At 44.2% G+C, this 27,871-nt stretch overlaps 1 protein-coding gene across 1 annotated transcript; it reads left to right on the top strand.

The window, feature by feature from the left end:
• CCDC80 (coiled-coil domain containing 80) lies at positions 1-27,871 on the top strand. The gene is made up of 8 exons (XM_054973532.1): positions 1-608; positions 1,067-2,934; positions 12,312-12,468; positions 15,833-15,969; positions 16,814-16,962; positions 23,688-23,791; positions 25,175-25,255; positions 25,791-27,871. The coding sequence occupies exons 2-8, from the start codon at positions 1,078-1,080 to the stop codon at positions 26,135-26,137; spliced, it is 2,832 nt and encodes a 943-aa protein (XP_054829507.1). The 5' UTR covers positions 1-608; positions 1,067-1,077; the 3' UTR covers positions 26,138-27,871.

The following is a 27,871-nucleotide window of genomic DNA, read 5'->3' as shown; positions in this document are numbered from 1 at the left end:
GAAGCTTCACCGATTTCCATCGGCTGCTGTTGTGAAGTTATCCTGACATTTCTGGGAGGAGATCCAGAAACAAAAACGAAGAAAACGGAGAGAGAGGGAGAGGGAGGAAGAGAAGATCAGAAAGGGAAAACAAGGTGAGGAGAAGCCCTCTCCTCAGCCTCACATTTTGTGTGTTTGAATCCTGCCTGGAAAATATATTAGCCTTTCTCTGGAGACAAAGGCGCTCCACTCCACTGAGGAGGACGGGACCGATGGGAAGGATCATGAAACTTTAAAAGGGAAACAGAAGCAAGCGCTGGGCAGCAGCAGCTCGGACTGAAGCGAAATGTGTTTCTGTGTGTCTGCTCCTGAGAAACGGCAGAGCAGCGGATAGATGGAGAGAAGGAAACATCCCATGGGAAATTCTCTTTCACCGCACCCGTCTTGGTAAAGAAAGTTGGGGGGCGAAGGGGGGGGGGAGCCATAACCGGACGTTCCCTGGAGTCTTGTTTTGTAGAAGGAAAAACTGCAGAGCTGCTTGCAGCAGATCTACATGGGCAATTTCTCGGTCTAAAGAAAGACTTGTTCTTGGGGGAAAAACACTTCTGGAAGGGAAACTTTACTAAAGGGTAAGTTTATCGCTGCTTCGCCTTGAAGCCAACTTGTGTGCCTGTGTGTTACATCTGCTGATTACATAACCCCTTTGGGTTTTTCTGTATCAACAAATCCCAATTATCCATTGGTGACTGATTACCTCAGTCTTTTTTTTTTAATTGAGGGCATCTTTCCACATCCTAATTTAAATTATTCCAAACCCCAAACTGAAGCTAGTTTCCCTGATCACTGACAGTGTTGCTTTCATTGTGTATGAATGTGAAAAGTGAAAAAACATGAAGCAAATTTGGGGGGGTTCTATTGAGGTGAAACAACTACAGAAAATCAACATGCAGTTTTTTGTAAGTATTTCAACAAGAGTAGGAAGCTTTCTTGGTGTGTGGGAGAGAAAATGAGAGAGCTGCACATCTGAACTCTGTATGAATATTCAGTTTGGTCATTAACACGCCCTCCTCCCTTTTTATTTTTAAAGTCTATCCCACAATGAACTGGACACCAGTTGTAAGCTTAATTGTGTTGTGGGCCGCATGGCTAGTGTGTGGTTCTCAAAAGCCCTTGAGGCAAGCAGACAGAAGAAGCCACGGAGTCAGGAAAGTGCCTCTGGCCTACAGGGGTGACAGCAGATCAGCCTCACAGCCCAAGAGAACAAAGGTGTCTCATAGAGTGGTGAGGTTCAACCAGCGCCCCCTTGTCAAGAGAGACTCTTTGGAGTCCAAAATCCCGCAAGCAACTCCTCTGGTAGATGATGCTCGTGTCCAGGTGAAGAATGGTGGGGCTAGAGTATGGCAGATGCAGAGACCTCAGCCAGAAATGATTAAGGATGAAGGCGCATCAACAGTGCATCGTTCACGCACGGTGCGTTTCCCATCTGGGTCCAGCTCTCCCAATATTCTAGCCAGCTTTGCTGGAAAGAACAGAGTCTGGATCATCTCTGCTCCTCATGCCTCTGATGGTTATTACCGGCTCATGATGAGTCTCTTGAAAAATGATGTCTATTGTGAACTGGCTGAAAGGCATGTCCAGCAGATTATCTTGTTCCATGAGGAAGGTGGAGAGGGAGGGAAAGTCAGAAAGATAACCACTGAAGGGAAAATTCTGGAGCAGCCCCTAGATCCAAGCTTGATTCCTAAGCTCATGAACTTCCTGAAGCTAGAGAAGGGAAAATTTGGCATGGCTCTTCTGAAGAAAACATTACAAGTAGAGGAAAGATACCCTTACCCAGTAAGGCTGGAGGCTATATATGAAATCATTGACCAGAGCCCAATCAGGAAAATTGAGAAAATAAGGCAAAAGGGTTTCATCCAGAAATGTAAAGCAGCTGGAGTGGAGGGCCAAGTGGTTGAAGAAGGTAACAATGGTGGTAGCAACACAAGGACAACACCAAGCAGTGGACATATCCAATCTTCAGCAAGGAAAGAAGATGCAAGAAAAAGTCTTCAGCCAACAAAATCGAAAACTGTGAAGAAAGTTTTAAAAACCACAGTGCCTCCCCCTCCTCCCACCACTAGAGCTACTGCCCCCCCTCCCACAACCATAACCTCAAGACCAGTCAGCAGAATAGTGACAACAGCTAGCAGGCTTACAGCCACCACAACTCTTCCTACTACACAGCGAACCTGGACCACAAAATCACATACATTGCTTCCCACAGCACCTGAGGCAACCACCCCCCGGGTAACAGATACAGAGGATTTCTACTCTCCTTTGTGGAAAGAGAACCGCAGAGAAAGACATCAGGGCCAACACACTCACAGACAAACAACAGCTACTAAGAGACCCAGCAAAGCCACTCTTTATGATACCCACACAGAGACCCCAACAGACCCCTCTGAACACTACACGAGGGCCAGTGCTAGCAGATACAGAGACAATCGTACAGACAGGAAGGACTATAACAGTCGGGACCTCAGTATCACAGGTGGCCAACTCAAGCCACCTAAAAGCAAGCCACCTAAAAAGAAAGCTCAAGACAAAATCATGAGCAATGAATATGAAGATAAATATGACCCAGGGCAGCCTTCGGTCCCCCGTTTAGAGGAAGACGTTCTAGTGGGAAATACACCGCCAAAGAAAGGAAAGGATCTAAAGAAACATGAGCGCTTAGATAAATCTGAAAAGAAGAAGAAAGAAAGAGCTGACAAGAAAAGCGAGAAACAGGCCAAGAAGGACAAAGCTGATAAAAAGAATAAACAAGAGAAAGAACGCAACAAGAAGAATAAGAAGGGAAGCAAAGCTGAGAATGGGGAGATCCTGAAACCCAATGCCAAGACTTTCACACAAACCTCCAGGAAAACTGTATCAACTTTTCTGGATTTCTTTGAAGGCAAAAGACGACTCCTGGTAAGTATTATGTTCATAAACGTTTATTGCATAAAATTAGTTTCGCAAGTTAGTTTCTTAATAAGTCTCCTTTCGCCCCACTTTTGCATAACCCATCCCTAATGATACCAGACAAAACAGCTAACTTTTTGCACCATCACAGTTTCTTGCAAGCCTTCTTTTACTCCACTCTCTTCTGCCTCACTTGCTCTGGCTGAGTCTGTTTTCCCCTCCTGGGGAAACAGATGCCTCCAGAGTGAGCAAGTGCTGTTAAAAAAGCAAGGAAGAATCTGCAGCCAAAGGCAACCAGAAGTCAGGAGCCTGTATTGCAAAGCAACAAGGCAAGAGAGCGCTAGAAGTACTCTCCAGAAACGACTGCAAATTTTAGCCTTTCTTCTGGAGACCCCATTCCATAGGCTTCATAGGAGATTAATATTTGACAAGGCCATTAACTTTAAAATACTGTCTATTATTCTTTGTTTTGTTATAGTTATTCCTGTATAGTCCTTCCCTTGTTTTATCTATTATTCTTTTCACATAAGCCTTCCAAAGTTCCCTGTTACAGGAAAAGCAGATAGAAAAAAATTCTGATGTTTTCTGATAAAAGGGGGATGGGATACAAACAAAGATGATATAGCCACGTTGCAAGTAACTAGGACACAAATAGTGCAGTCCTAAGCAGAGTTACATCTTTGTAAGTCCTTTGATTTAAACAGACTTGGAAGTGTGTGACTCCGCTTAGGATTGCGCTGTAAGCCAGAAAAGTGTCAGAACTCAGCTAGATAATACAACTGGTAGAGGATTCCACATTGCCCAGTTGAGCCTTCTGTTTAGGGTAGGCTTACCAACCTCCAGGTGGTGGCTGGTGATCTCCCAGAATTACAATTGGTCTCCAGGCCACAGACAGCAGTTCCCCTGGAGAAAATGGGTGCTTTGGAGGGTAGACACTATGGCATTATACCCCGTTGAGACCCCTCCCCTCCCTAAACTCCACTCTTTCCAGGCTGTACCCCCCAAAATCTCCAGGAATTTCCCAACCTGGACCTGGCAACCTAGTTTAGGGTTCTTCAGCTGCTGAAGGGGCCAGACACTGGAGTAGGACTGCCAACTTCTAGGTGGGGCCTGGATATCCCCTAGAATTACAACTGATTTCCAGACAGCAGAAATCAGTTCCCCTGGAGAAAATCGCACTAACTTCATCACCATGATTAAGGTTTCAGTTGCTATCATCTTCTCCTTTCCTGTTATGGAGGTCTTATATCCATGGCATGCTGAGAGCAGGATTGGCCATAATGCTAAGCATGCTGCAGCATAAAGTCAGGCCAAAGATATGGACTCTTGGTATAATGTAATTAGCTGGCAGAAAGCACAATTCCTGCTCTCTAAAAAAGGATTGAATGTTGTGGTTTTGGAAATAGATGGTATATGCTGGAATCTCTGATCATTCTTTTGTTTCTTAGTAGTCCTCTGCAACCCCTGTGAAGGTCTCACAGGGGTCATGCTAGGTAGAGGAAGCCGAGCAAAAGCTCTCTTGGTAAAATAACAAGGTGAGGGCTGTTTGCCTTATTTGCCTCTTCAGTGCATGCCCTCTGCCTCGTGGTTTTTGCCTGCTGGCCTCCCAGTATCCCTGGCAATATGGGTAGGGTTCCCACCTCTGGCTTGCAAACTGCCTAGAACAATTGAGGAGGTGCCTGATTAAGGACGCATTTGAAGAGAGGAGGGAGCTTAGTGGAGATGTGATGCCACAGAGCTCATCTTCTGAAGCTGCCTTTTCTTCCTGGGGAATTGATCTCTAGTGTGGAGAGCAGTTGTAATTTTAGGAGGACTCCAGGCCCCACTTTGAAGTTGTAACCGAAATGAGACATGTTCCCAGGTGTCAGGTATATTAAACAAACAGTACACAGCTTGTTAGGGTGGGATTGTCAATCTCCAGGTGGGTCCTGGAGATCTCCCAGAATTCCAGCTGATCTCCAGACCACAGAGATCAGTTGCCCTATAGAAAATGGGTTCTTTGGCATGTGACTCTAATGAATTCCATGGCATTATACCCAGATGGACTCTATGGCAAGATATTCAGATGAGCTCCCTCCCGTCCTCAAACCTTCCCTTCCCCAGGTTTTACCCCCAAATCTGCAGAAAGTTCTCAACTGAGAGTTGGCAACCCTATGTTATAGGTTCATGCGAGCCATTCTCTCAACATCAGGTATGAACAGTAGAAAGGAAGACTTCTTTTGACTGTCTGTGCTTGCTGGCAAGGGATGGGTAGGCCATGTGGGGAACCTAGAATACACTTAATCAAAGCTACGTTATTACTTTTAGACTGCTCCACGGCATACTCCAAAAGGCATGTGTCCTAATAATGTGATACCTTCTATGATGAAACCATTCTCAATCATTTGCATAGGCGGCCAGAAAATTATCACTGTTCCTTAACCACTAGGAATCTGTAGATGGCATAATCTGTACCTAACTAAACAGGGACGAAGAATTAAAGAAGTTCAAATGAGGATTTTGCATGCTCAGGGAATTAGGGTTCATGGTTGTCTTGTCACTGTTTTCATGTATATTCTAACTCCCAGCATGCTCTTCCAGTCAACATCTGTTTCACAGCAATGTTGATGACTTCTGGATTTTGGAACCAGGCCAGCTGGTTTTGGCATTGTTCCTTTGCATGAACATATGTATTTGCAAATATATTCCTTTTAATATTGTTGATAAGGTGTGTAGAATTGCTTTTCTGTTAAACAGAATATCCTCTAATTGCAGTGAGCTTGTGACTCTTAAAAGCAGCACAAGCTGGTGTTTCATCTATGAAGATTAACTGCATGTATTAGCAAGTTCTTCTTGAAAATGATTTTTCAAAGAACATGAAGCAATATGCTCAGATGTTTTTGTTGGCAGATGGAATTCATCTTGAAGGCATGTTGTGACAATTCAGTCCCACTTTACAGGTTACATTTTTTCTCTCAGAGATGTCTCCATGTAGGGAAAACACATATACATTATACTTTTACAGTACAGAATTAATGTTTACTTTTTCACAAACTACATAGACCAGGAACCCATAATATATAGTGCATGGCCCATATTCTTTGGGAAAGAATTCCTTTTTCATTTTTAAGCATTATTTTCCTTTAACCTGCATTCTGGCCTCTGCTTAGTTATCTGACCAAGGAACTTGACTGGACATTTAAATCACTGGATCACTGAATGAAGGGAAGGGGGAAACTCATGAATCATCATGATGGCTTGTTGTCATAGGAAAGCAGCCTAGATTGTGCAAAATCAGACACAATTTTCTCTTTGTCCTGTGCAACAAGAAGGATGACAGATATTCTGTCTATCTCTTATCTATCTGGCGTTGCCTGAAGCAGAAATTAAAATGGGAAAAAACTTACTTAATATCATTTTTGTGATATTTAATTATTGTCCCTATATATTTTGCCGCAGAAAGAGTAAGGAAATCATTTATATCTGATAATAGCCATGTCACCTGAGCTCAAGGATGCCAGATATTAATTGAATAGATGGGTACAAACATATGTGTAAAATCAGAGTGTAAAAAGAGGACAAAATCTCATAGTGAAAGAGGAAGACTAGCAGGGTAGGTCCATAATAAAGGAATATTCTGAAACTTGAGGGACTGGAAATGAACTAAGGTTGCCAACTCTGACTTGCTGAATTCCTGAAGTCTTGGGGTGGAGCTTTGGGAGGGTGGTATTAGGGGAGGGACCTCAGAAGGATATTTAGGGTTGCCAGGCAACTGGTGGGAGGGATGGGGCAGGGACATGGAGTCCAGCATCATAAATGTGATGATGTCACTTCCAGGGAAAACCTGGTAGTGACAGTGGTAACTCTAGGAATCACCAGAAACTGTGGTAAAACCATAGAGTTTCGGGCAATTCCTAGAGCTGCTGCAGATGCTTCCAGGTTTTCCCTGAAAATGATGTCATCATGCTTGTGATGCCAGTGAGTCTTTATAGTTCCCCACCACCAGTTCTCTAAGTGGCGATGGACAATGGGAGCTCAGGGCAGGGGATTGGCAGAACTAGGTATAGTGCCATAGAATCCACCCTAAAAAGCAAGCATTTTCTCCAGGGGAACTGACCTCTGTAGTCTGGAGATCAGTTGTAATTACAGGAGAAATTGGCAACCGTAAAATGAACGGTGCTCTCCCCTCTTCCTTCTTACCTTATCACTGATGTATGACTTACTTTTCAATTTCCTGTTTCCATAATTCGTCATGCTGTCTGAATCAGCAAACTGATTAGGGCTTTCCCTCCAAACCAGAATTAGAAATCCTGGCTTGTGGATGGTTTCATATTCTGGTTTGGAAAGAAAAACACTGGCCACAGTATGCTGATTGAGATGTTACAGCAAACTATCATTAGCACAAAACAGGAAACTGAAAAGAAAGCTACCGTATGCGTGTGAGGTGTGAAGGAGGAAATGCATGAGCCTACAGCTGGTTTCTGATCCTCTAAAACATCCTTTGGAGGCGTATGAGATAGATGATGTCCTATTCATCTGTAAAAAACTATTCAATTAGACAAGTTCATGGATTAGACATATTCATGGAAGGCATAACTGTCAGCCATGATAACTAAGTGGGATTTCAGAGGCAGCAGCCCTTGCAGTTCTGGTGTGAGGCAAGGGCAGGAACACTTAGCACAGAAGTTTCATTCTACTGCCCATCAAGCATACCTACGGTCCCCAGAAGGTTTCTCAGCCAAGCACAAACTAGACCCAGAGCAGCTTTTAGGGTTGCCAGCTCTAGTTTGGGAACTTCTGGGAGAGTTTTGAGGGTGGGGCTTGGAGAGAGTCAGGTTTGGGGAGGGACATGAGCGGATTATAATGCCATAGAGTCCAGCCTCCAAAACAGCCATTTTCTTCTGGGAAATTGATTTCTGTGGCCTGGAGATCAGGTGTAATTCCAGGCAATCTCCAGCCACTGCCTGGAGGTTGGCAACTCTAGTTTAGCTTGTCATCTCATGTGCCTTTCAGCTCTATGCTGGGTACTAGCTTTCATGCAAAGAGGGAGGCCTGTCTCTTGGGAATCTAGCTGCTAGCCCTGTTGTTTACTTATAGATGCCCTTTCTAATCCTACGGCTTTGTTTCTTGTGATTCATCAACATGTCCGTTTTCATACATCTTACCACACAAAATCACGTTTTCATACATCATACTGGCCGTGCAAAATTGCACAAAACTCCCGGAACGACAGCGTCTTCCTGGTGCGATTTCCCAGCATGACTCCGGTTTGTGGTGTGAATCGCACCACAAACCAGAGTCATGATGGGAAATTGCTCCAGGAAGACGCTGTCATTCTGGGAGTTTTGTGCAATTTTGTGCGGCTGGTAAGATGTATGAAAACGTGATTTTGTGTGGCTGGTAAGACGTGTAAAAATGGCCCATGTTTCCATCTTTGTTTTCACCATTTGGCAGGATGGGACACTAGAGACAAATTTCAAGGTTCCGGTTAGAATTAGAATTAGAATCTTCAATAGTCACTGAAGAGATTCTCATTCAGGTGATGGGTGTCACTTTGATCAATACAGAGAAAGATTTGCCAACTCAACGGGACAAAAAACCTCTTGGGTACCTTTAACAGCATGCTTTTTCGGATGTAGAGATCATGTTTATCATTGGAAAAGGTCTGCAGATCAAGCTATTGTTAATGTTAACGGCTCAAGGGGCCAGTACAAATGACTGGTAAACTTAACACAGATGCCCACTCTAAATCTAGATTCACTGCTGACTTCAACTTGCCCACCTGCTGCTTGTGTCTGTGGTTTTACTTCAGGCCAGTCTATTTCAGATTATTACCTTGTTTTTGTTTGCTACTCTGTGGTGGTGAAATGCAGTCTGTGGCTCACATGTCGCCCTCTGTTCACACCCATAGAGGACTTGCCCCAGCTGTATGTGTAATCCATACTAAAATTAAACCCTTCTGTTTTTTTAAAAAAACCTTTGCTTATTTTTAAAAGGGCAGTGTTTCATTTTAGAGCTATGGTTTCACAGTGAGGTTTTGGATCAAATTTGTCCCACTGTCATTTTATTTGAAGGAAAATTGGGAATGTAATTTCTTTCTGATGGACATTTGCAGGTTTTTTTGGTGTGCATTTTAAGCATTTATCATCATTATTCTGTGGTTCTGGAGCAGTGACAGAAATCATTCTTATTGGCTGATATGTAAATCTATGATTAAATCCCGTGTAGCCTGAAACAGCCTCTACATAAACGATATAAATTGGAGCTGAATCTACACATGATGGATACTGCATTAGTTATTTATTACAATATTTATACTCTGCCTTTCCCACCATCAAACAGTGGTTCAGGGTGGTTTACAATGCATAACCATATTTTAAAAAAAACAGCGCTAGAGCCATCTCTGCTGCACATTCACAAATATCACTTCAGTTCAAAAGCCTTTTTGAAGAATTATTTTAAGTGAAGGAATGTGCTTGAGCTGTGGTAGATTTAATGTATTTCAGGGATGGGATAAGCAGGAGGAAGCTCTAGAAAGATCCAAGTAGATGCACAGGCTCATAGCAGGAGAAATGGTTGCTAGATTGGGTCCAGAAAACACTGGACCCCAGAGGGGGGGGCAGCACTCACCTTGGTAATTTTCTTCATGCACCCATAACTCTGGAGCATTGACATCACTACCGGGGTGATGTCATCATGCTACCCCACTTCTGGGGTGGGCAGGTTGGCTAGTTACTCCTGGGCAGCGCCTTTCAGGAGGCTGGGCGACTGGGCTAGCTGCTCCTCTCCTAGTGGTGAGCAGGAGGTTGGGCAGGCTGGCTGGCTGCGCACTCCCCCCCCCCCAGCCCTGCTGGTGATGTACAGGCTGGACAGGTTGGCTGCCATGAGCTCAGTAGGTGGCCTTGGGTAAACCACTCCTCTCAGCCCAGCTGTATTTTGGGGATTTGGGGACTTTGTTCACTAGTCTGAGTGTGGCACTAATCTGTCCAGAAGCATGGTATATAGGGTTGCCAGTCCCCTGCTGGAAGCAGGGGATCCCCTGCTCCCACCCTCCACCCCCACCCCGCTTACCTGGCCAGCAGGGGGGCAATATGCTTCCCGGGGCATGCTCCTGACCAGCACGGCATGCTCTCCTGCTCTGCAGCACCCAATTTGGGCCCGATTCAGCCCAAATCGGGATGCTGTGGAGTGTGACAGTGCTCCTGCACTCCACAGTGGCTCAATTTAGGTCCAAATCAAGACGGATTCGGGCCAAATTGGGCCAGATTCAGGCCAAATTGGGCTGCTGTAGAGCACGGTGCTCCACAGCAGCCCAATTCCATTGTATTTGGGCTGAATCAGGCCTGATTAAGTCCCCCTGTGGAGTATGGGAGTGCTCCCAGGATGGCACATGACCTGTGTGATGATGTCACTTCCCAGAAGTGACATCATTGTGCAGGCTAGGAGCATGTACGCAAGAAGGAGAACACAGAGTAGGTACCAGGCCTCCAACCTCCCATCTAGGGGTTGGGGGACCTGGCAACCCTAGTGGTATATAAGCACACTGTTGTTGTTATGGCAGGACCTCTGTACGACAGACTTGTAGATAGAAACTTCTGTCTCACAACACTAGGAATCAAGGGCAGTAAGAAGGTTAATGTCTTTCAAGGCACTATTATGCTGTCACAAAATGGTGTGTGGTTGTTTTCTTTCACTCCCCTGACTGGCCCTATATAAACTTCTTGGGTCAGCCTGCCCTACATTGTGGACCTTCTGGCTGCCGCCTGGTAATCTCTGTGTCTCAGGATCACCTAGTCCCAGATTCCAGCTGCCTGTGTCTTCTGTCTGTATGTTGTGTTCCTTTCCACCCTTGCACAATTCCTGGACTCTGTGCAACTGACTGCCTTTCTGGTAGGGTTGCCAGGTCCCCCTGTCCGCCCAGTGGGAGGTGGGGGACCTAGCACTAACCCCCCTCTCTTTCCTCGCGTGCATAGTGTACGCATGCTCCCGGCACACATCAAGGCGGATCAGGCTGCTGCAGAGTGCGAGAGTGCTGCTGTGCTCTGCAGTGGCCCGATCTGACCCAATTTGGGCTGGATCCAACCCTATTTGGGCTCAATCCAGCCCAATTCGGGCCTGAATTGACCCAGATCGGGCCATTGCAGAGTGTGGGAGTGCTTCCGTGCTCCACAGCGGCCTGATCCAGGCCCAATTCAGCTTGAGTCAGGCCGCTGTGGAGCGCAGGGGCACGCCCAGGCTCCGCAGCACCCCGTTTGGGGCTGGATCAGCCCGTGGGAGTGCGCAGGAGCACAACCCTGGGAGGCATAAGCAGGGGTGAGGGGTGGAGGGTGGAAGCAGGAGATTCCCTGCCCTCAGCGGGGGACTGGCAGCCCTACTTTCTGGGCCTCTGCCTAGCTACTTGAACATCACACTCTTCTGGAGCCTTTAAAAGCAATAACTGAATGGATCTCCCAGAATTTATTCTAACTCTAGCCTTGCCTCATGCCTCTGTGCATTGCAACTCATGGATGGATTCCTGACGGAGTGCCATAGTCTAATTCAGCCCTTTATAAATACCCAGTAAATGCGTTGTTGCTACATGAAAGCCTTTTATATCATTTTAAAAGGTTAAGAAGAGGCTAACCAGTAGCTCTTTTCCTTTGGAACTGCTTCCTGTGATAAATTACCACCCAATGACAATATGGAACTGTGAAAATGGGTGGTAGGCTATGGACCATGGGCCTTAGTCTACTTCCCCTAAGTTAATGGTTTTCTGAAAGCAGCAGGGATCTACGGCTTTTTCTGTTCTTCTCACAGCAAGACACCCTAGTTTTGCTTGCAGCTTGCCGAGGGCCTCACTTAACTGTTAACCCTTGCCTAGGAAATATCTGAGCTGAGTTGCATGTTGTGTTTGCCATGGGGGTTGGCATAGTTGAGTTTCCTTATCCCATTGGTAGCCCCTGGCGATACAGAACAGAGACAGAACCTCACTGTGGCTTGGGTACAAAGATCCTGTAGCATGAGCAGGGCAGCAGGAACTTCTGCTTGGGTAGAGGGTGGCCATTGATTTCTCCCCTATCTGCACCCCCTCCACACACACACAATTGTCTCTGGAGTGTTGGGGACATTCAGAGTAGGTTTTGGGAGCACAAGGAACTGCGTGTGGGAATCCTCTCCCCACCCCACGCCCAGAGGTGGAATGCTTTCTGCTCACACAACAGGAACTTTTGAGTCCAACTCTGAGCTGTAAGTCTACCAAATGATATCAGCAGGGTTGGGAAATGCATCAGGGGATGCCTGTTCCAATGGTTAATACATCATCTAGCCCATACCTTAATATATAAATACTGTAAAAGACCTGTGAGTAAGATTTGTGATACAAATGCCTTATTCAAACAACTGAAATCTTGTTTGCTTTCATCTCCTAGCTGATCACGACTCCCAAGGCTGACAGCACCATGTACGTTCAACAGAGAGATGAATACCTGGAGAGCTTTTGCAAAATGGCAACTAGAAAGATCTCAGTCGTCACCATCTTTGGCACTATGAACAACAGCCGCATGAAGATCGACCACTTCCAGCTAGGTTGTTATTATTATTATTATTTAAAAAGCAAAGGCCTTCCTTTCTTTCCTTTTTTGGGAAAGGGAGCCATGTAACTAGGGTTAAAACTTGAGAGTTTCTTTGTTGTGGTTACATGGTTCATTTTTTCCCCTTTGTATTTGCATAGCTGGCACTGGTATTTCTTCAGTTTACTTTTCCAAGGCAACACAGTCAAATTTATGGAGTATGCCTGTGCTTGTTTATCAAGCTAGTGGAATAGCAGAAAACAGAAAAGTGTGACTGGGTCACACCAGGGGTTAAAGGTCAGTGGGTTCAGGGCTAGAAGCTCCTCATATCTCCAGCTCTTTGTGTGATTAACCTTAAGTCATGAATGTTTGGCATATTTTGACAACTTTTGGCTGAATGCAGTTAACTGCTAACACTAAAAAAATTGACTACTTTATGTTAAATACAAAGTAATTTATCCTCTCATCTTACTTCACATTCCCAGTTGTGGTGTTCTAAGGAAGAGAGGGTTGTGCTTCCCAGTATTTAACTGGTGATCAGAATTTTGAATTTCTGCTAAGGCTTAAGCCTTAAACTTTGGTGGCTTGCCCTATGATCCATAATCTAGGCAATGGCAAAAAATAAAATAAAATTCGTTCCTTTACCAGCTGTTATCTCACACATTCTCAGTCTAACTTACCTCATAGAGGGTAAAATGGAGAAAAGAAGAATTATGTAAGCTAGTTTGGGTCCTCATTATGGAGGAAAACAGGGCATAAATGAAATAATATATATAACTGAAGATAGGAGACAGGTAAAATGTAGGTTGATGCGTAGATGGGAAGGGCAGAAGGAAGCAGAGAAAAGTGAGCACGGAGGTTGCCGAAAGGAGGAAAAGAGGGAACAGTGTGAGGAAGGAGATACAGAGGAAAGCCTGATGCCAGTTGCAAGTCCTTGCAGGATCTGCACTATGCAAGTGGACCTGGCCCAGCTGCCAGCATCACACAACTCAGGCAGTGTTTGCCCAGGGAGAGGCTGCCAGGTGAGAAAAAGCTGAGAAGGAGGGCAGATAAATGTAGGTTGGCTGGTGGGTGGGAACAAGTGAAGGAAACAGGGAAAAAAATAGGCTATGAGGGAGTCCATGGAAGGGGAAGAAGAAATAGCAGGGGAGGGTTAAATGAGATGCCTCTCACATGTTCTTGTATGCGTATACCAGCCACCCTCTTCCACTGTCAGAAGCCAAAAGAAGAAGAGTGAGAAAGTGGCAATTTTACCTGATTCCTCCTCATTATGGCAGCAGGCAATTCAGTGACACATTTTGCTTGCAAAGCTCTCCTAATCCTCAAAGATGTATTTTGGGACAAACAGCTGGATGCTTGGGGAGATCCATCCCACTACCATCTTTCATGAATTCTTCTGCTGGATCCAAGCTATCATAAATATATTTATCTGAATAGTCTATATGATCTCAAGAGGTGCTGTTTTAGAGGATTATATGGTATGGTGTTGAGGAAAAATTCACCTCTCCTCTATATTATCCTTGCAACAACTCTGTAAGGTAGGTTAGAGTGAGAATGTTTGGCCCCATCACCCAGTGAGCTTCGAAAGCAGAGTACGGATTTGAACCTGGGTCTCCCATATCCTATTCTGAAACTCTAACCACTATACCACATTGGGTTTTATGGAGTGGCTGCTGTTGAACAATAGTAAGCAGCCAGGCCTGGGTGAGTCATTCAAGTAGCATGTTGCTAGGGATGCCAGTCTCTGTGTTCCAAAATGCTTCAGAAAGCTTTGCTTCAGGATTCCCTAATCGGCTCAACAATGCTGGGGCCGATTCAGGAACCACGAATCAATACAAATCGGGCCCAATTCAGGTTAAAAACCCGAATCAGAAACCCGAAGCTCAAGTCACAACCCTAGGTTCAATTCAGCTGGATCTGGCCTGATTTGGGCAGCTGCAGTATGTGGGACTGTTCCTGTGCTGTGTGGCAGCTGGATTTGGGCCAAATTCAGGCCAGATTCAGGCCACTGTGGAGCGCCAGCGATTCTGGCCAATTTGGCCCCCTGCGGAGCACAGGAGTGCTCCCAGGGTGGCACGTGACCCATGCAATGAGGTCACTTCTCAAAAGTGACATCATCATGTGGGCTGGGAGCACGCGTGTGTGGAGTGCATGCAAGAGAGGGGACCTTACAGGCAAGTGCCAGGTCTCCAGCCTCCTGCCCAGGGTTTTGGGGGACCTGGCAACCCTACATGTTGCTGGTGGTTGCTGCTGCTGGGCCTGGTCCCAATGAGTCTGCCCTTAAAGGCCAAACAGCCCTGGAAAAGGCCCCAACTCCCTGCATTTTAATGAGGGAAGCCAAGGTTTGAAAGCTGGTGATATTGTTATGGTTACTTAGCAGTGACCTTTAAAGATATTCATTTCTTAAAGCTACAGGTGCTGCTTCTATAATTTTGGAGGGTTTTAAACCCTACCCCACCATGGTTTTGTTTAAAGATTTCAGATTTTTTTGAAAACCTGGGCTTTTTTCATTGAAAGATCTGTTCAAGGCTCCAGTTTCTGGATTTCAGTATGCACAGATCTGGCCATGTTGAGAATTTGATATATTCATGATAAATGCAGACCACAACAGGCTAATTCAGTCTTTCTGAAACAGACGAGTTTTCTAGCATTTGTGTATTTCCTTTGAATTCCTTTATGGATGTTACCATCTGCACAGGGTTCTTTTAATGATTCTGTGTGAGAATCATTAAGAGTGAGTAATGAGGATTCTTTATTAAAATAAACAGTTCCCCAAGAGCTCATTCATAAGAGCTTCAGAGCAATGCAAGTATAAGCAAATACTCATACATTATCCCAATTAATTTAAAGTGTACAAATAACAACATTAATTAAAGAACAGCTGGGAGTTTAATGCAACATGGAATTTAGCACCTTCACAGATAGTGAGCTGTATCAGTCTTCTAAAACGCTATTGCTAGTAGGCTTTTTGCATTGTTGTTATTAGTTTTAATGTGTACTATGAATCTGTACATTAATGTGCTTCTTAGCAGGAGCTTAAAATGGTTTGTATAGTCTGGCTTTTGATTAGATAGGAGACTAACAGTGATTTCAGTGGGCTTAGACTGGAGTAACTCTGCTTAGGATTTCACTGTTAAAGTATCATACTAATCTCTGAAGCCAAATCAGTTAGAAAGAGAGTGCAAAAAAGCCAGGAGTATATACCCCTGATTAATTTTATGCTGATTTAAACTCTGCATAATTATCTTGATTCAGCAGAATTCTCATTACTTCCATCTTGATGTTAGGTTTAGAAGAATGGTTCTCAGATGTCTGTTTATGAGGAAGTCCTGTTTTTAATCTTGTTTCTTAGCACTTATCTTCCTGTTTTTTGCTTGAAGACAATGAAAAGCCTATGAAGGTGATAGAAGATGAAGACCTAGTGGACCAGTATCTCATCAATGAGCTGAGAAGAGAATATGGAATGACCTACAATGACTTCTTCATGGTTCTAACAGACACAGACATGAGGGCCAAGGTAGGGAAGGAAGAGAAAGTTATTTCCACCAATTCTCCATCCTCGCTGCAGGACCCCCCCCCCCACACACACGCTTTATTTTATTTAGTTAGGATATTTCTATGCTGCTCTCCAGCTTTCTGCTCAAGGTTTGGGGTGTGTATGTGTCAAGCGACTCCTGAAGGATCTAAGTAATAATAATAGGATCTTAGCCATATTCTCTGACTTAATTATGTAACTGTTCAATAATTTCCTTTTCTGTAATCACTGATGGCTAATAACAGTAGCATTGGCAACATTAATATGGGAAGTTGGTGATGCTTTTTGTCAACTATTACAATCACATGAATTTCCAGAAGACATTCCAGAATTTTCTTGGAACCTTAGAGGAAATCAGTAGCAGGCTACACTTTTGGAGGACCAAAAGTTGGACAAATATTTATAAACAAACCTGGACATAGATGCCATAGGTTACAAAACATGAAAACAAACCATGAATCTTTTAATGGGTTGGTTCAGTGATGTGTTAAAATGAATGAAGAATGTTAGGTGGTCACAGGATGCCCCAAAAGCAGGAATATCATGTAATAAGATGAGGATGTAAATTGTACTAGCTATTATGGAAGGACTACCTAAATACATGGCAGCTATTTTCGGCAGCAGCCTGGTGCTCTTTTTTAACTTTTATGTCTGTCTGATGTATCACAAAATTAGCACTTGGGAGGTACTATAGGTGGAAGCTCCTCTAGTATACCAATACAAATCTAGCAGTACTAGTTACTATTTGCAATTAAGTTGAAATGGAAATGCAGATGCCTAGGGGTTTGTTTGTGATCCGACCTTTTCTTTTCCCTTCCTTTTACAGCAATACTATGAAGTGCCCATAGCAATGAAGTCAGTGTTTGATTTGGTAGATACTTTCCAGTCACGTATCAAAGAAATGGAAAAGCAGAAACGTGAAGGCATTGTGTGCAAAGATGACAAGAAACAATCCCTGGAAAACTTCTTGTCCAGGTACTTCCTGAAGCTCTTCAGCTCCATCAGATCTCCTGTTCATTTCTGTTAACAATATAAATTTCATATTTGTTGAGTTCAGGCCTACCATGGACAGATGTCCAGACCTTCCAGCTCAAAATACCTGTTCCGTAATCCCAAGTAGGTGCAGATAGATGATAGAAAACTCACTAGTAAAAGAAAGGCACTCTGCACATACATAGAGACGGTATATTTTTGTTAATTACTTTGCACGGTTAAAGATGTACAATTTACCATTAGATTACAAAACAAATGATGGTGATTATAGCCACTCTGGCCACCAATTACTATGAATGCTTCTTCTAAAAAATGAATTTTGGATTCTTGTTCATGATATTGGGCAGCGTTTCAGAACACATACACACACACACACACACGCATTATAGCATTAGGGCAAGTTCATGTTGCTTCATGCAATCGCCTGATGATCACCTGCATGTGTGACATAACAATTACAGATTAAACCACAGGCAGGTTTCCTCTCACCAGGCATGAACTCAGGCACAGTATTTTTCTCTTGAGGTAGATGATACATTACGTTTCAACAGGGCTTTTTTTCAGGGGGAACGCGGGGGAAGGGAGTTACAGAACCTCTTGAAAATGGTCACATGGCTGGTGGCCCCGCCCCCTGATCTCCAGACAGAGGGGAGTTTAGATTGCCCTACACGCCGCTCAGCGGCGCGGAGGGCAATCTCAACTCCCCTCTGTCTGGAGATCAGGGGGCGGGGCCACCAGCCATGTGACCATTTTCTCTGAGGGCAACCCACTGAGTTCCACCACCTCTTTTCCCAGAAAAAAAGCCCTGCGTTTCAAGATACTGGGATCTGCCTTAGACACACAGTGGATAGGGTGATAAAATTGATCCCACACCAATTATTCATATCATGTGGGCTAGGACTCCCTTGCGGAGCATAGGCCACCCAGAAAGGGGTGTGTGTGTGAATGGCCGTTTCCACACAGCTTACCTTGTTCCGGAAAACAGCGAACTCTTGCACAAAATCTTGCAAGAAGATGCTGTTTTCCGGAACAAGGTAAGCTGTGTGGAAATGGCCAATGTCTGCATGGGGTAAGATCCAGAGGAGCCTGGGACAATTGGAGCGCCATTTATCAGCAACACATGTGTGGATTGATTACCCTCTGGTGGGGGAACCTCATGTTTGATTCAGGCAGTCCTTTAGTTCTCCCATTTACTACAATATGAATCAGGAAAATTTCCCTGGTTGTGTTTTTAGGAAGTGTCTGAGATTGTCTTGTTCTATTCCCTAGTACTAGCATTGGATTAGTTCCCAAATGCAGATACTGAACAGAGCGGAAGGCTGTGTATACATAATGGCACACATTGATTTCTCTGTGCTGCTTGTGGAACTGAGAATTGGCCCTGGGTTGGAATGGGAAAGTAGAACCGAAAGGCAGCCCATGCTTTGAAAATCAGTGTCCTATGTTATCTCAGGCCACAGATGACTGAATACATCTCCATATAAAAACTCTTTGTACAAACCAAATTAGATGCCAGGTAGAAGCGTTTTAGGCTTAACTTCTCTCACATTGATATGTCAGCATTTTAAGTTAAGAGAATCTTTATCATGCATAAATATTCAACCAGTCAATCTTGCAATAGCAACCAGTGAAGGAAATGTTCTCTCTCCTCATCTGCTGTTTGGGTGAATTAGGCTTGAATATTGAACAATATGCATGGGATTCTGAACTAGTCCTTTGTTAATGTGAATTGCCGTGAAAATGACTGAGATGCTGAGAACTGTAAGGAAATGATGTATTGTCGAAGGCTTTCACGGCCGGAGAACGATGGTTGTTGTGGGTTTTCCGGGCTGTATTGCCGTGGTCTTGCTGACACTGAGAGATCTCTGTCTTTTGGTGCTACACCTCTGAAGATGCCAGCCACAGCTGCTGGCGAAACGTCAGAAACTACAATGCCAAGACCACGGCAATACAGCCCGGAAAACCCACAACAACCATTGTAAGGAAATGGTTAGAGTAAGCAGCAAGAGGCTGGATAAGCTGAACAGTACAATTTGTTGATTACTCAAACCAGTCACAATTACAGTTGATTTAACTGAGGCATCCCCTCTATTCCTTTAAAACAATGGTAAATGCTAGACCACCCCCAAAGTGTCCTCAAAGTGACGAATATTCTGTTCCATTATTAGGCAATTGACTTCCTCTGAATCTCTACATGTCATTTTCATATAGATTCCAGGAGAGAGAGTCCAGGTACAATTGAGAATGAAGCCTGTACATTCTAAGTGACCTTCTTGAACAAGAGCGTCTTTAAATCTGCAGGATAGTTTTTGCTCTTCCTTTCTGCCATCAGTTGATTTTTACTTTAGACCGCTAGGAACAGCTATAATTAGGAGACAGTGAAAAGTCTGTATCCTTGGAAAGGAAAGGGAAACCACACAATGTTGTTTGCCTTTACATATCTCTGATAATTAAAATAAAAGACAGAATGGGGGGACTACAGAAATAGAACATCTTTAAACAGAAATGTCAACAGACATAATTCCCCTCCCGCTGGCAAAATGGGCATCAATGGATTTTATGTTATAGAAAGACCTCCCTAGTTTCTGAATGTTGGCAGTACTGATTTGTTTCCTATAATCACCTCTCCCTGTTGAATGAAACAGCAGGAGGCAGCATCATTTCTCGGCCATTGCTCCTCTGGGCAAAGTATTCAGATTAATGATGTTGATTGTTCTTAATTTGTATGTTGAAGTCCCAGCAAAGGGAGCAACTGAACAATGCTGAGAATCCTCCAGAGACTCATGTAGGGACAGGACTTTAATTTGCTTCCATTTAAAAAGCCACAGGAAGTTTAACAAGGGTGATAGTGTTGCCTGAACTTATCTTGGGCCACAAACTCTATTCCCAGGATTTAAACATAAGAATGCTTTGAGTTTAGTTATAAACCAGCAAATGACCTAGAAGGTTTGGCAGAGGAAGAGGAGAGGAGAGGAATAGACCCTTCCCCATTCTTTCCCAACCCTACTCAGCATCACTCCATAATGCACCCTCAGCCCATTTATTCCCAATCCGGCCTGATCCCACACTCTATATTGCCCATGTAAGTTAGTCAGATGCTTGTCATTATGTGTCTGCATAGATACATAAGGAAAATCTGCATAGTGCATCCAACGGGTTCCTCTTGGAAGAGGCCAGGCCACTCTCTGCCAAGGGCAGCTGCCAGGTATTGTTTCACATTCCATGCTGGCTTGCTCTCATTATGTTACTGAGGTTGAAAATGATACAGCGTAGGCTAAAATCCTATTTATAGTCAGCCTTATGCCTATGAGCCATTTTGAAATAATCAAAATGATTGTTGTCTTTTTTTGTATTTTACAAAATGAGGGCAATACATTACTTTCAACTTGTCTGTTCTTTGCATTTTAAAAACCCTCCCTCTTTCCATCAGGCCTTTCTGTTCAGACTTAAGAGTCTGTTCCTATCCTCATTCCGTTAGTACACTTCATTGTTAAAACTGATATGGAGAAGGCAGTATCAGACTGGTGAGGACTACACTTGACATGACTGCCACTGAAAATGGAATCCCTGTGTTGAGTTCCTGCACACACTGAGAGTTCCTACCCTGGCCAGGTGCCCTACCAAGTCCACTGAATGGCCTCCTGGATCTCTGGCAGACTGAAGAGGCAGGCAGTGGATCCAGACAAGGCAAGGGAGAGCTCCAGGCACAAGGTCATGGAGGAGGCCAGGCCAGACACAGAGGGAAGTAGCCCACATGACTGTCTGTTAGTTCTACCCCTCAATTTTGGGTGCAGCTGCACCACGGCAGGTGCCACTGAGGTGGTGCAGCTGGGCCAGGTCTCTCTGAACAAGACATGACTGGTTTGTGGGCGTGACTGCCAGTGACAAACCCACCAACTGCCCTGGCCCTAGGCAAGGGAGGAATGGATGGTCCACCAGCAGCGTTGGCTGGGCCTGTTTTCAGCGCAGGGAGTAGGGTTTGGGGTTTAGGGAGAGGGTGAGAAAAGGTAGCCTGGGAGGAACAAGGAAGTTGGGTGGAAATGAGCTCAGCCATTAAAAAGAGAAGGGAGAGGTGAGAAAGTTGACAAGCTACCACTCTCCCTTTGGAGAGTAAAACTCCCAGCCCCAAGAGCAGCCTCGGAAAAGGTGGAGATGGAGTAGGTGAAGAGGGTGGGTTTGTGAAGTGCTGAAGGTTTCACAGAACTACCTGTAAGGACTTTAAACATAGTGGCCTAATAAAGTTGCCATCAAGACCTTGCCTCGTGTGCTCTTTGTGCCAGATGGATGGGCAGTATGATGTATCTTGATGCCCCTCTGAGGACTTGACAGACCAATATAGTCTGCAATAGCATGGTGCAAGGGTGAAGTAAATGCACACCATGGTGATATCTGTCACAGTATAAGTAAACCTACATCAGTTTCTCACTGATGAAAGGACTGACGCCTCATTACAAAAGGAAAAGAGAAGGTCCAAAGTGAGCGGGAAACAGGAATCCCCTGCAGATCAGCAACATCTGTAGCTGTTTAAAAGACCATTTCCTGCTGTGTAGCTCTGTACATTCCTCTAGACCCAGTTAGCTTAGGTACTTCTATGGGAATGGAATATTGTTTTGAAAGTATAAAATCCATCTAAGCTCATTACTACCAGTGTGTCACCCCACCCACCTACTTTCCTGAATAAGGCAGCAGAAGGTGGTCTCTTAATTGCAGAGGGGGAGCTTAAGTGGAAAATGTATCTTTCATTGATATTAGTGCAGCTGGTCTATAGAAACTTGGGAAGTTTAACAACAAAATGGGACAACCTGAACCCCAAAATGGTATTTTAAGGCACTTGAGTGCTATTGCTTCCTTATGTTCACAACAAACCTGATCGACAACTGATGAATGCAAATGTAAGCTGAATTTATTCCACTAGGACCAATAATGGAGAAACTGGTTTACGTAGTTTTAGTTGAAATGTACAGGAATTGTGGATTGGGCTGAACATTTAGCACAGTTCTGAGTACCATTATAGCAGCTGCATTTGGCAAGGTTAAAGCTTAGAAAATTAAAACAATATGAAATAAAATCTAGAACTAGGCTACTTTACAATGTCTTTGGGGACTTCAGGACTTAAATGTTACTGTTTAATTATAATTTGTTAAACAAAGGTATTTTATTGATAGTACTGGCAGGATGTTAGGGTTTTTTTCTCCTTTTTTCTTTTTGGTTTGTAATAGAGAAATTACATTCAAGACGTGCCCAGACTATTCCTAACCAGTTGCTTAGCTACAGGGGCTTTTGGTGTAGGTGATGCCAGGACTGGATATAATCAAAATCAGTTGAAGTAAGATGCAGCTGTGGTAAATAACTAGAGAGTCTTCATGTTCCTTTGGAAAACAGGTCAAGATATTTCATCATCTCCACTTTGAATCTACTCTCTTATCATGCCCCTATTCATTTTTTTCAGACTTCAAAGTAGGTTTTTATGAAGAAGCCTTATAAACGACAAGGCTGCATTTGACCACAGGAGTTCCGGTTCACAAATGTTTATGTCACAATCAGTAGGCTAGTTTTTGGCTGGAGACTATAGGGGCAGTTTCTCAACAAAGAAACCAGGCCACCTGTGGTGTAAAGATCTTCTGTGCCTTATTTCACAGGGACTCCCCTCCTTCCCTCCCTCCCCAGCATTTCATCTGCTTCTGCTACATGGCTCCAGCGCTCGCTGTTAGCAGTCTCATGCCCATTCACACAGTGAAATCTGAAAGCGGAGCAGAGCTTACAGAGCAGGATTTTCCTATGTCCTTCCACTAGAACTCATTGGGGCTTAGGGGACCCTCATGAACAATGTAGGGAGCAAATTGAGAGCCTGCAATGTGAGGAGGAGTTGGTGGAAATTGTATCCCTCCTCTACTAACAGAAGGATTCCTCTGTAGGGGTGTGCACTGGGGAAATATTCGGTTTTCCCGCTTCGGGTTTACTCGAGGCAGGAAAAAGATTTGGAATAACCCGAAACCCAATCGCGTTGGTATGCTTTGTAATGACTTGGAGCATACCAAAGTGAAGCTCCCCATCCCCTGAGTCCCCCTTCCCCAACCCCACTTACCTTTCCTGAAGGCAGGAGCTGGCTCCACTGCTGCCTGCGCCGCTTCCTCCACCTCCGTGGTGGCCAGCTGGGCGGCGGGCAAGGCCAGAGCAGGCGCCTCTGCTGCTGCAGCAACCCGCTGGGCGGTGGGGAAGGCCGCAGCCGGCACCTCTGCTGCCTGCGCTGCCACTTCTGCCTCTGCAGCGGCCAGCTGGGTGGCAGGGAATGCCAGAGCAGGTGCCTCTGCTGCCACAGCAGCCAACTGGGCAGCGGGAAAGGCTGTAGCCGGTGCCTCCACTGCCCACACCATCCACGCTGCTGCCGCCAGGATGTCCCAGGTAAGTGGGGTGGTGGTGGGAGGGAGCCCTTTAAAAAGGCCACGAAGCTTCCTGAAGTGACCCAAATCGCTTCAGGAAGCTTTGATTCAGTATTTCCAAATCAGGGCCATCATACTGGCCCCCATTCAGAAATACCGAATCTTTATGAATTGGGCCCAATTTGGGTTTTTCCCTGAACCAGGAACCCAAAGCGCACATCCCTAGTCCTCTGTTGTCTGTATGAGCTATGCCATAGTGATTTGAACATGGGTCCTGTCCCATAATTTTGGAACAATTACACTTCACATATCCTCTTTTCATTGCAGATTCCGATGGAGGAGGAGGCTCCTAGTGATATCTGCTCCCAGTGACGAAGACTGGGCCTTCTCACAGCAACTTTCTGCTCTTGTGGGACAAGCTTGTAATTTTGGTAAATAATAAGATACTGTTCCCTTGCTTTCTGGCTATTAGTTGCTCTTCAACAAAACTTCAACATCATGGCAGATCTGACTGTCAGACTGCACATAACCTTGTACCATTGGATTGCCTTGCTAATGCAATCATGTTCTTCTCATGGATATATACTTCGGTATGGTCTGAGAACCATGTCTCTACATAAAAAATAACCCCAAATTAATTTTGACATGCTTTATGCAACGAGTGTAACTGTTTTCTTTACACGTGTACCAATCAGATGATTTAGAGTTTCTGTGCCAGCATCAATGAGCAATGCACAGTGCTGCCGTGGAGACTGTCTACCTGAGTGAACTAGTGAGTACTGGTAGGAGGCCTGCAAACATTATTTATTGACTCATTTATATCCGCCTTTCCCCCAAAGGGGACCCAAAACGGCTTACATCATTCTTTACTTCTCCATTTTATTCTCACAACAACCCTGCATGGTAGGTTAGCTTGAGATTATGTTACTTGGACAACGGTTACTCAGTGAGCTTCTATGGGAGAGTGGGGATTTGAACCTGGGTCTCCTAGTCCGACTAGGTGTCTTGATGAAGGTATCTTTGACTATTGAAATCTCACACCCTGGAAATCTAGTTTGTCTTTAAGGTGCTACTGGACGTGAATTTTGCTCTTCTACTACAGACAAACGCAGCTTCCCACCTGAAACAGATCCTAGCCTGGCACTCTAATCACTACACAACATTGCCCTGCAGTGTGGCCCTTAGACAGGGTACCACCAGGCAGAACTGTTTTTCAGCATCATCTACATGCAGACTCTGAAGATCCCGATTTTGAGATATGCTAAGAGGACATGTTTGTGGTGATGTGTTTTGGTGGAAGCAGTTTTTTGTGAATAGCATTTTGATCTGTTATTGTGAGCCACTTGAAGCCTTGGAAAAAGAGGATAGAAATATTTTTAAATAAATTTAAAAATTGGCATTTAGTTGTACAGTTCCTTCAGTGGCTTTCAGCATTTCTTTGCATTGATTATTCCTATTACTAAGGAATACCAGCAAGTTAATAAGACATGACTCTTAAAATTCCTCTCCCATCTTTGTGAGTAGCCTTGTTCAAGAAGTGGATTTCTAAAAGCTTAGTTCTCAGTCACAACGAGATAGCTGTCTCCACACTTGCTGTACAACTTGCACTGTATAGTACATCTTTCACCTATATTCTTCGATGGTAATCTCACTAAATCTCTCCTAAAGAATTTCAGCCCAATTTAGTGGATGCTTATAGAATGGGGGGGGGGAGCATTTGAGCATGTATTTATTGTTTGCATTCCAGCAATTTTGCTTTTCCCTTTCCAGAAATATCTTTCATCATTTTGTCTGTTTCCCTTATTTCTCTACAGGTCTGCGTCACATCACCATCCTGAAGCTTTTAGGCCTTGGAGACGAGATTGGTGGACTACTGGAGTTGTACCCAATTAATGGTGAGAAACATTTTCTGGGTTTTAGCTGCTACTTAGGGTTGACTGCTGTCACCTGGTTTTGTGTAGGAAAAAGTTTATCACCTACTAGCAATAACAACAACAACAACATTTGATTTATATACCACCATTCAGGACAACTTAATGCCCACTCAGAGCGGTTTACAAAGTATGCCGTTATTATCCCCACAACAAAACACCCTGTGAGGTGGGTGGGGCTGAGAGAGCTCCTAGAAACTGTGACTGGCCCAAGGTCACCCAGCTGGCTTCAAGTGGAGGAGTGGGGAATCAAACCCGGCTCTCCAGGTTAGAGTCCTGCGCTCTTAACCGCTACACCAAACTGGCTCTAATAACAGATTATAAAAGGAAAAAAATCTTTCTACAACTAAAATAATTACACTTTTGTTTACACGGTAAAGAATTATGAGAACTAACCTTAGCAGAAGTAGGAAGCCATGGACTATAACATTTGCTTTAAAAATAAATGTTCCTGTATATATCTAATGCTGATATTACTTCTGATTCTTACCTTCCCCAGGGAGCTCTAGTGTGGATAGAGAAGATCTCCCTGCTCATTTGGTAAAAGACATCCGCAATTATTTCCAGATCAGCCCTGAATATTTCTCCATGCTTTTGGTTGGAAAAGATGGAAATGTCAAATCCTGGTACCCGTCTCCGATGTGGTCCATGGTGATTGTTTATGATCTGATTGACTCTATGCAGCTTCGACGACAGGAGATGGCCATTCAGCAGTCACTTGGAATGCGCTGCCCAGAAGATGAATATGCAGGGTATGGATACCATGGTTATCACCAAGGGTACCAAGAAGGTTACCAAGATGACTATCGTCACCATGAAGGTTACCATCATGGATACCCCTATTGAAAAAACAGCTTGACCATGACTTGTTTGCATCTTAATAGTTGTTCAACACACAAGGGACCACATGTCCAAATCCTTTCACAGCAGCCTAAATGTGTTTCTTTCTTCCTGTGTTCATCAAGGACTACATGAGTATTGGACTTTGGCTTTCTCTATAACACGCATGTCCATGAAGTGAAATAGGTCAGACTAGTATCACTGATGCCTTATGGACTCCTCTGTATTTTGAAGCCCTTGTAATTTGAGGGTATTTCCTGGTGCTATGTATGTATACTTCACCCCCTGGCCCACTCCAGCTGTGGACGTTGTACTGTAGGCAGGATACAAACTGTATGGTAGACATATACCATTTTTCTCTCCCAAGGGGGAAAATATTTATTGGAAAGTATGAGTTTTTGCTGAAGAGGAGCAGCAGATCAAGTTACAAAACATTTTTTGAGGAACAACTATGGAACAGATCTTTTTAGAAAAATGAATGCTAAAGGATTTGTCTAAAAAGACTTTTATAATAAACCAGCTTTGTAGTCTGCTGGTTTAACCTGTCTGTTTCCAGTATGAAAAGTTAAAACTGCTAAAGGCTTGAAAGAATTCTGAAAACAAAATTCTTACTGCAAGCATTGCATCATGTTGTTGTGGGATCTTCTCTTGCAGATTCCACCCCCCCCCTCTTTGTTGGCAGGAGAGCATTTAGCTCAAGGAACTAAATAGGCAGGGCTATTCCTCCTCCTTGATCCCCAAACATTTTCCTGCCTTAGTAAAAGAGTCATTAAAAGGAGCTCAGCAATGCACACAATAACACACTAAACATTTTGAAAAGGGAAATGTATATTAGTGAGAAAAGAAAGGCCCAGCCTCAGCATAGATATATCATCAGACCCAGTATTTCAAGTGCTGTGGGGCAGAAACTGTAAAAATCAGTACCTTCTAGGAAAATGTCTCCTTATACCAGTTGTAGCAAGATTGGTTTCTTTGTCTAGTCTTAGGATTTGTGCTTTACAACAGTTCAGCCCTGCATCATGCAAAGGAGTTAGTCTTGCCCTCTTTCAACCTAGTCTATCCTCTGCTAAGGGAAGGTGGTACTTGAGCCCCTCAGTTTCATATACACAGGACCTATCCCATCAATCCACAGCTCTCTTCTTGACCTTCACGCACATCATCCCTGGGAAGTGAGACCTCCTAGAACAACATGGATTAGAGCATGGATTACACTAGCCAACTCCTTAATTCCAGAAAAAATAGCCCACTCCACCAGAACTCCCACTGCCTGGGAAGTCAGAGAAAATATACCTCTGGTGGAATTCCTTGAGGTGGTCACATGTCGGTCTGCCAACTCCAGTTCTGGGAAATTCCTGGAGATTTGGAGGCAGTTTAGGTAGGGGAGGGAGCTCATTGGTGATGTGATGCCATAGAACCTGCCCATCAAAGCTGCCATTGCTTGAAGGGGAACTCAACTTTGTAGTCTGGAAATCAGTTGCAATTTTGGGAGGAGACCAGGCCCACCTGGAGGTTGGCAACCCAGGTCATCTGGGACAACTTTTAATTTAACTTAACTGGTGTCTGTGGCTTTATGGTGACCAGTTTATTGAATTTACACTGTCAGCTTTTACATATATTTTTAACTGAGCTATCTGAGTTTTTTTATTGTTTTGTAAACCACCTTGGGTTTGCTTGAGTGAAGAATGATGGCATAGAAGTATTTTAATAAAATTTAATAATAAATTCCTTCATGAACCCCTA

The sequence above is a fragment of the Eublepharis macularius genome, chromosome 3 (genome assembly GCF_028583425.1).
Source record: "Eublepharis macularius isolate TG4126 chromosome 3, MPM_Emac_v1.0, whole genome shotgun sequence".
Classification (NCBI taxonomy): Eukaryota; Metazoa; Chordata; class Lepidosauria; order Squamata; family Eublepharidae; genus Eublepharis; species Eublepharis macularius.
This window is presented reverse-complemented; position numbering and strand designations above follow the sequence as displayed.

Excerpts from the sequence above, each read along its gene's own strand:
- CCDC80 (XM_054973532.1), top strand. The coding sequence starts at position 1,078 with ATGAACTGGACACCAGTTGTAAGCTTAATTGTGTTGTGGGCCGCATGG. Across the intron at positions 2,935-12,311 it reads AAGGCAAAAGACGACTCCTG|CTGATCACGACTCCCAAGGC; the intron begins GTAAGTATTATG and ends TTCATCTCCTAG. Across the intron at positions 12,469-15,832 it reads GATCGACCACTTCCAGCTAG|ACAATGAAAAGCCTATGAAG; the intron begins GTTGTTATTATT and ends TTTTGCTTGAAG.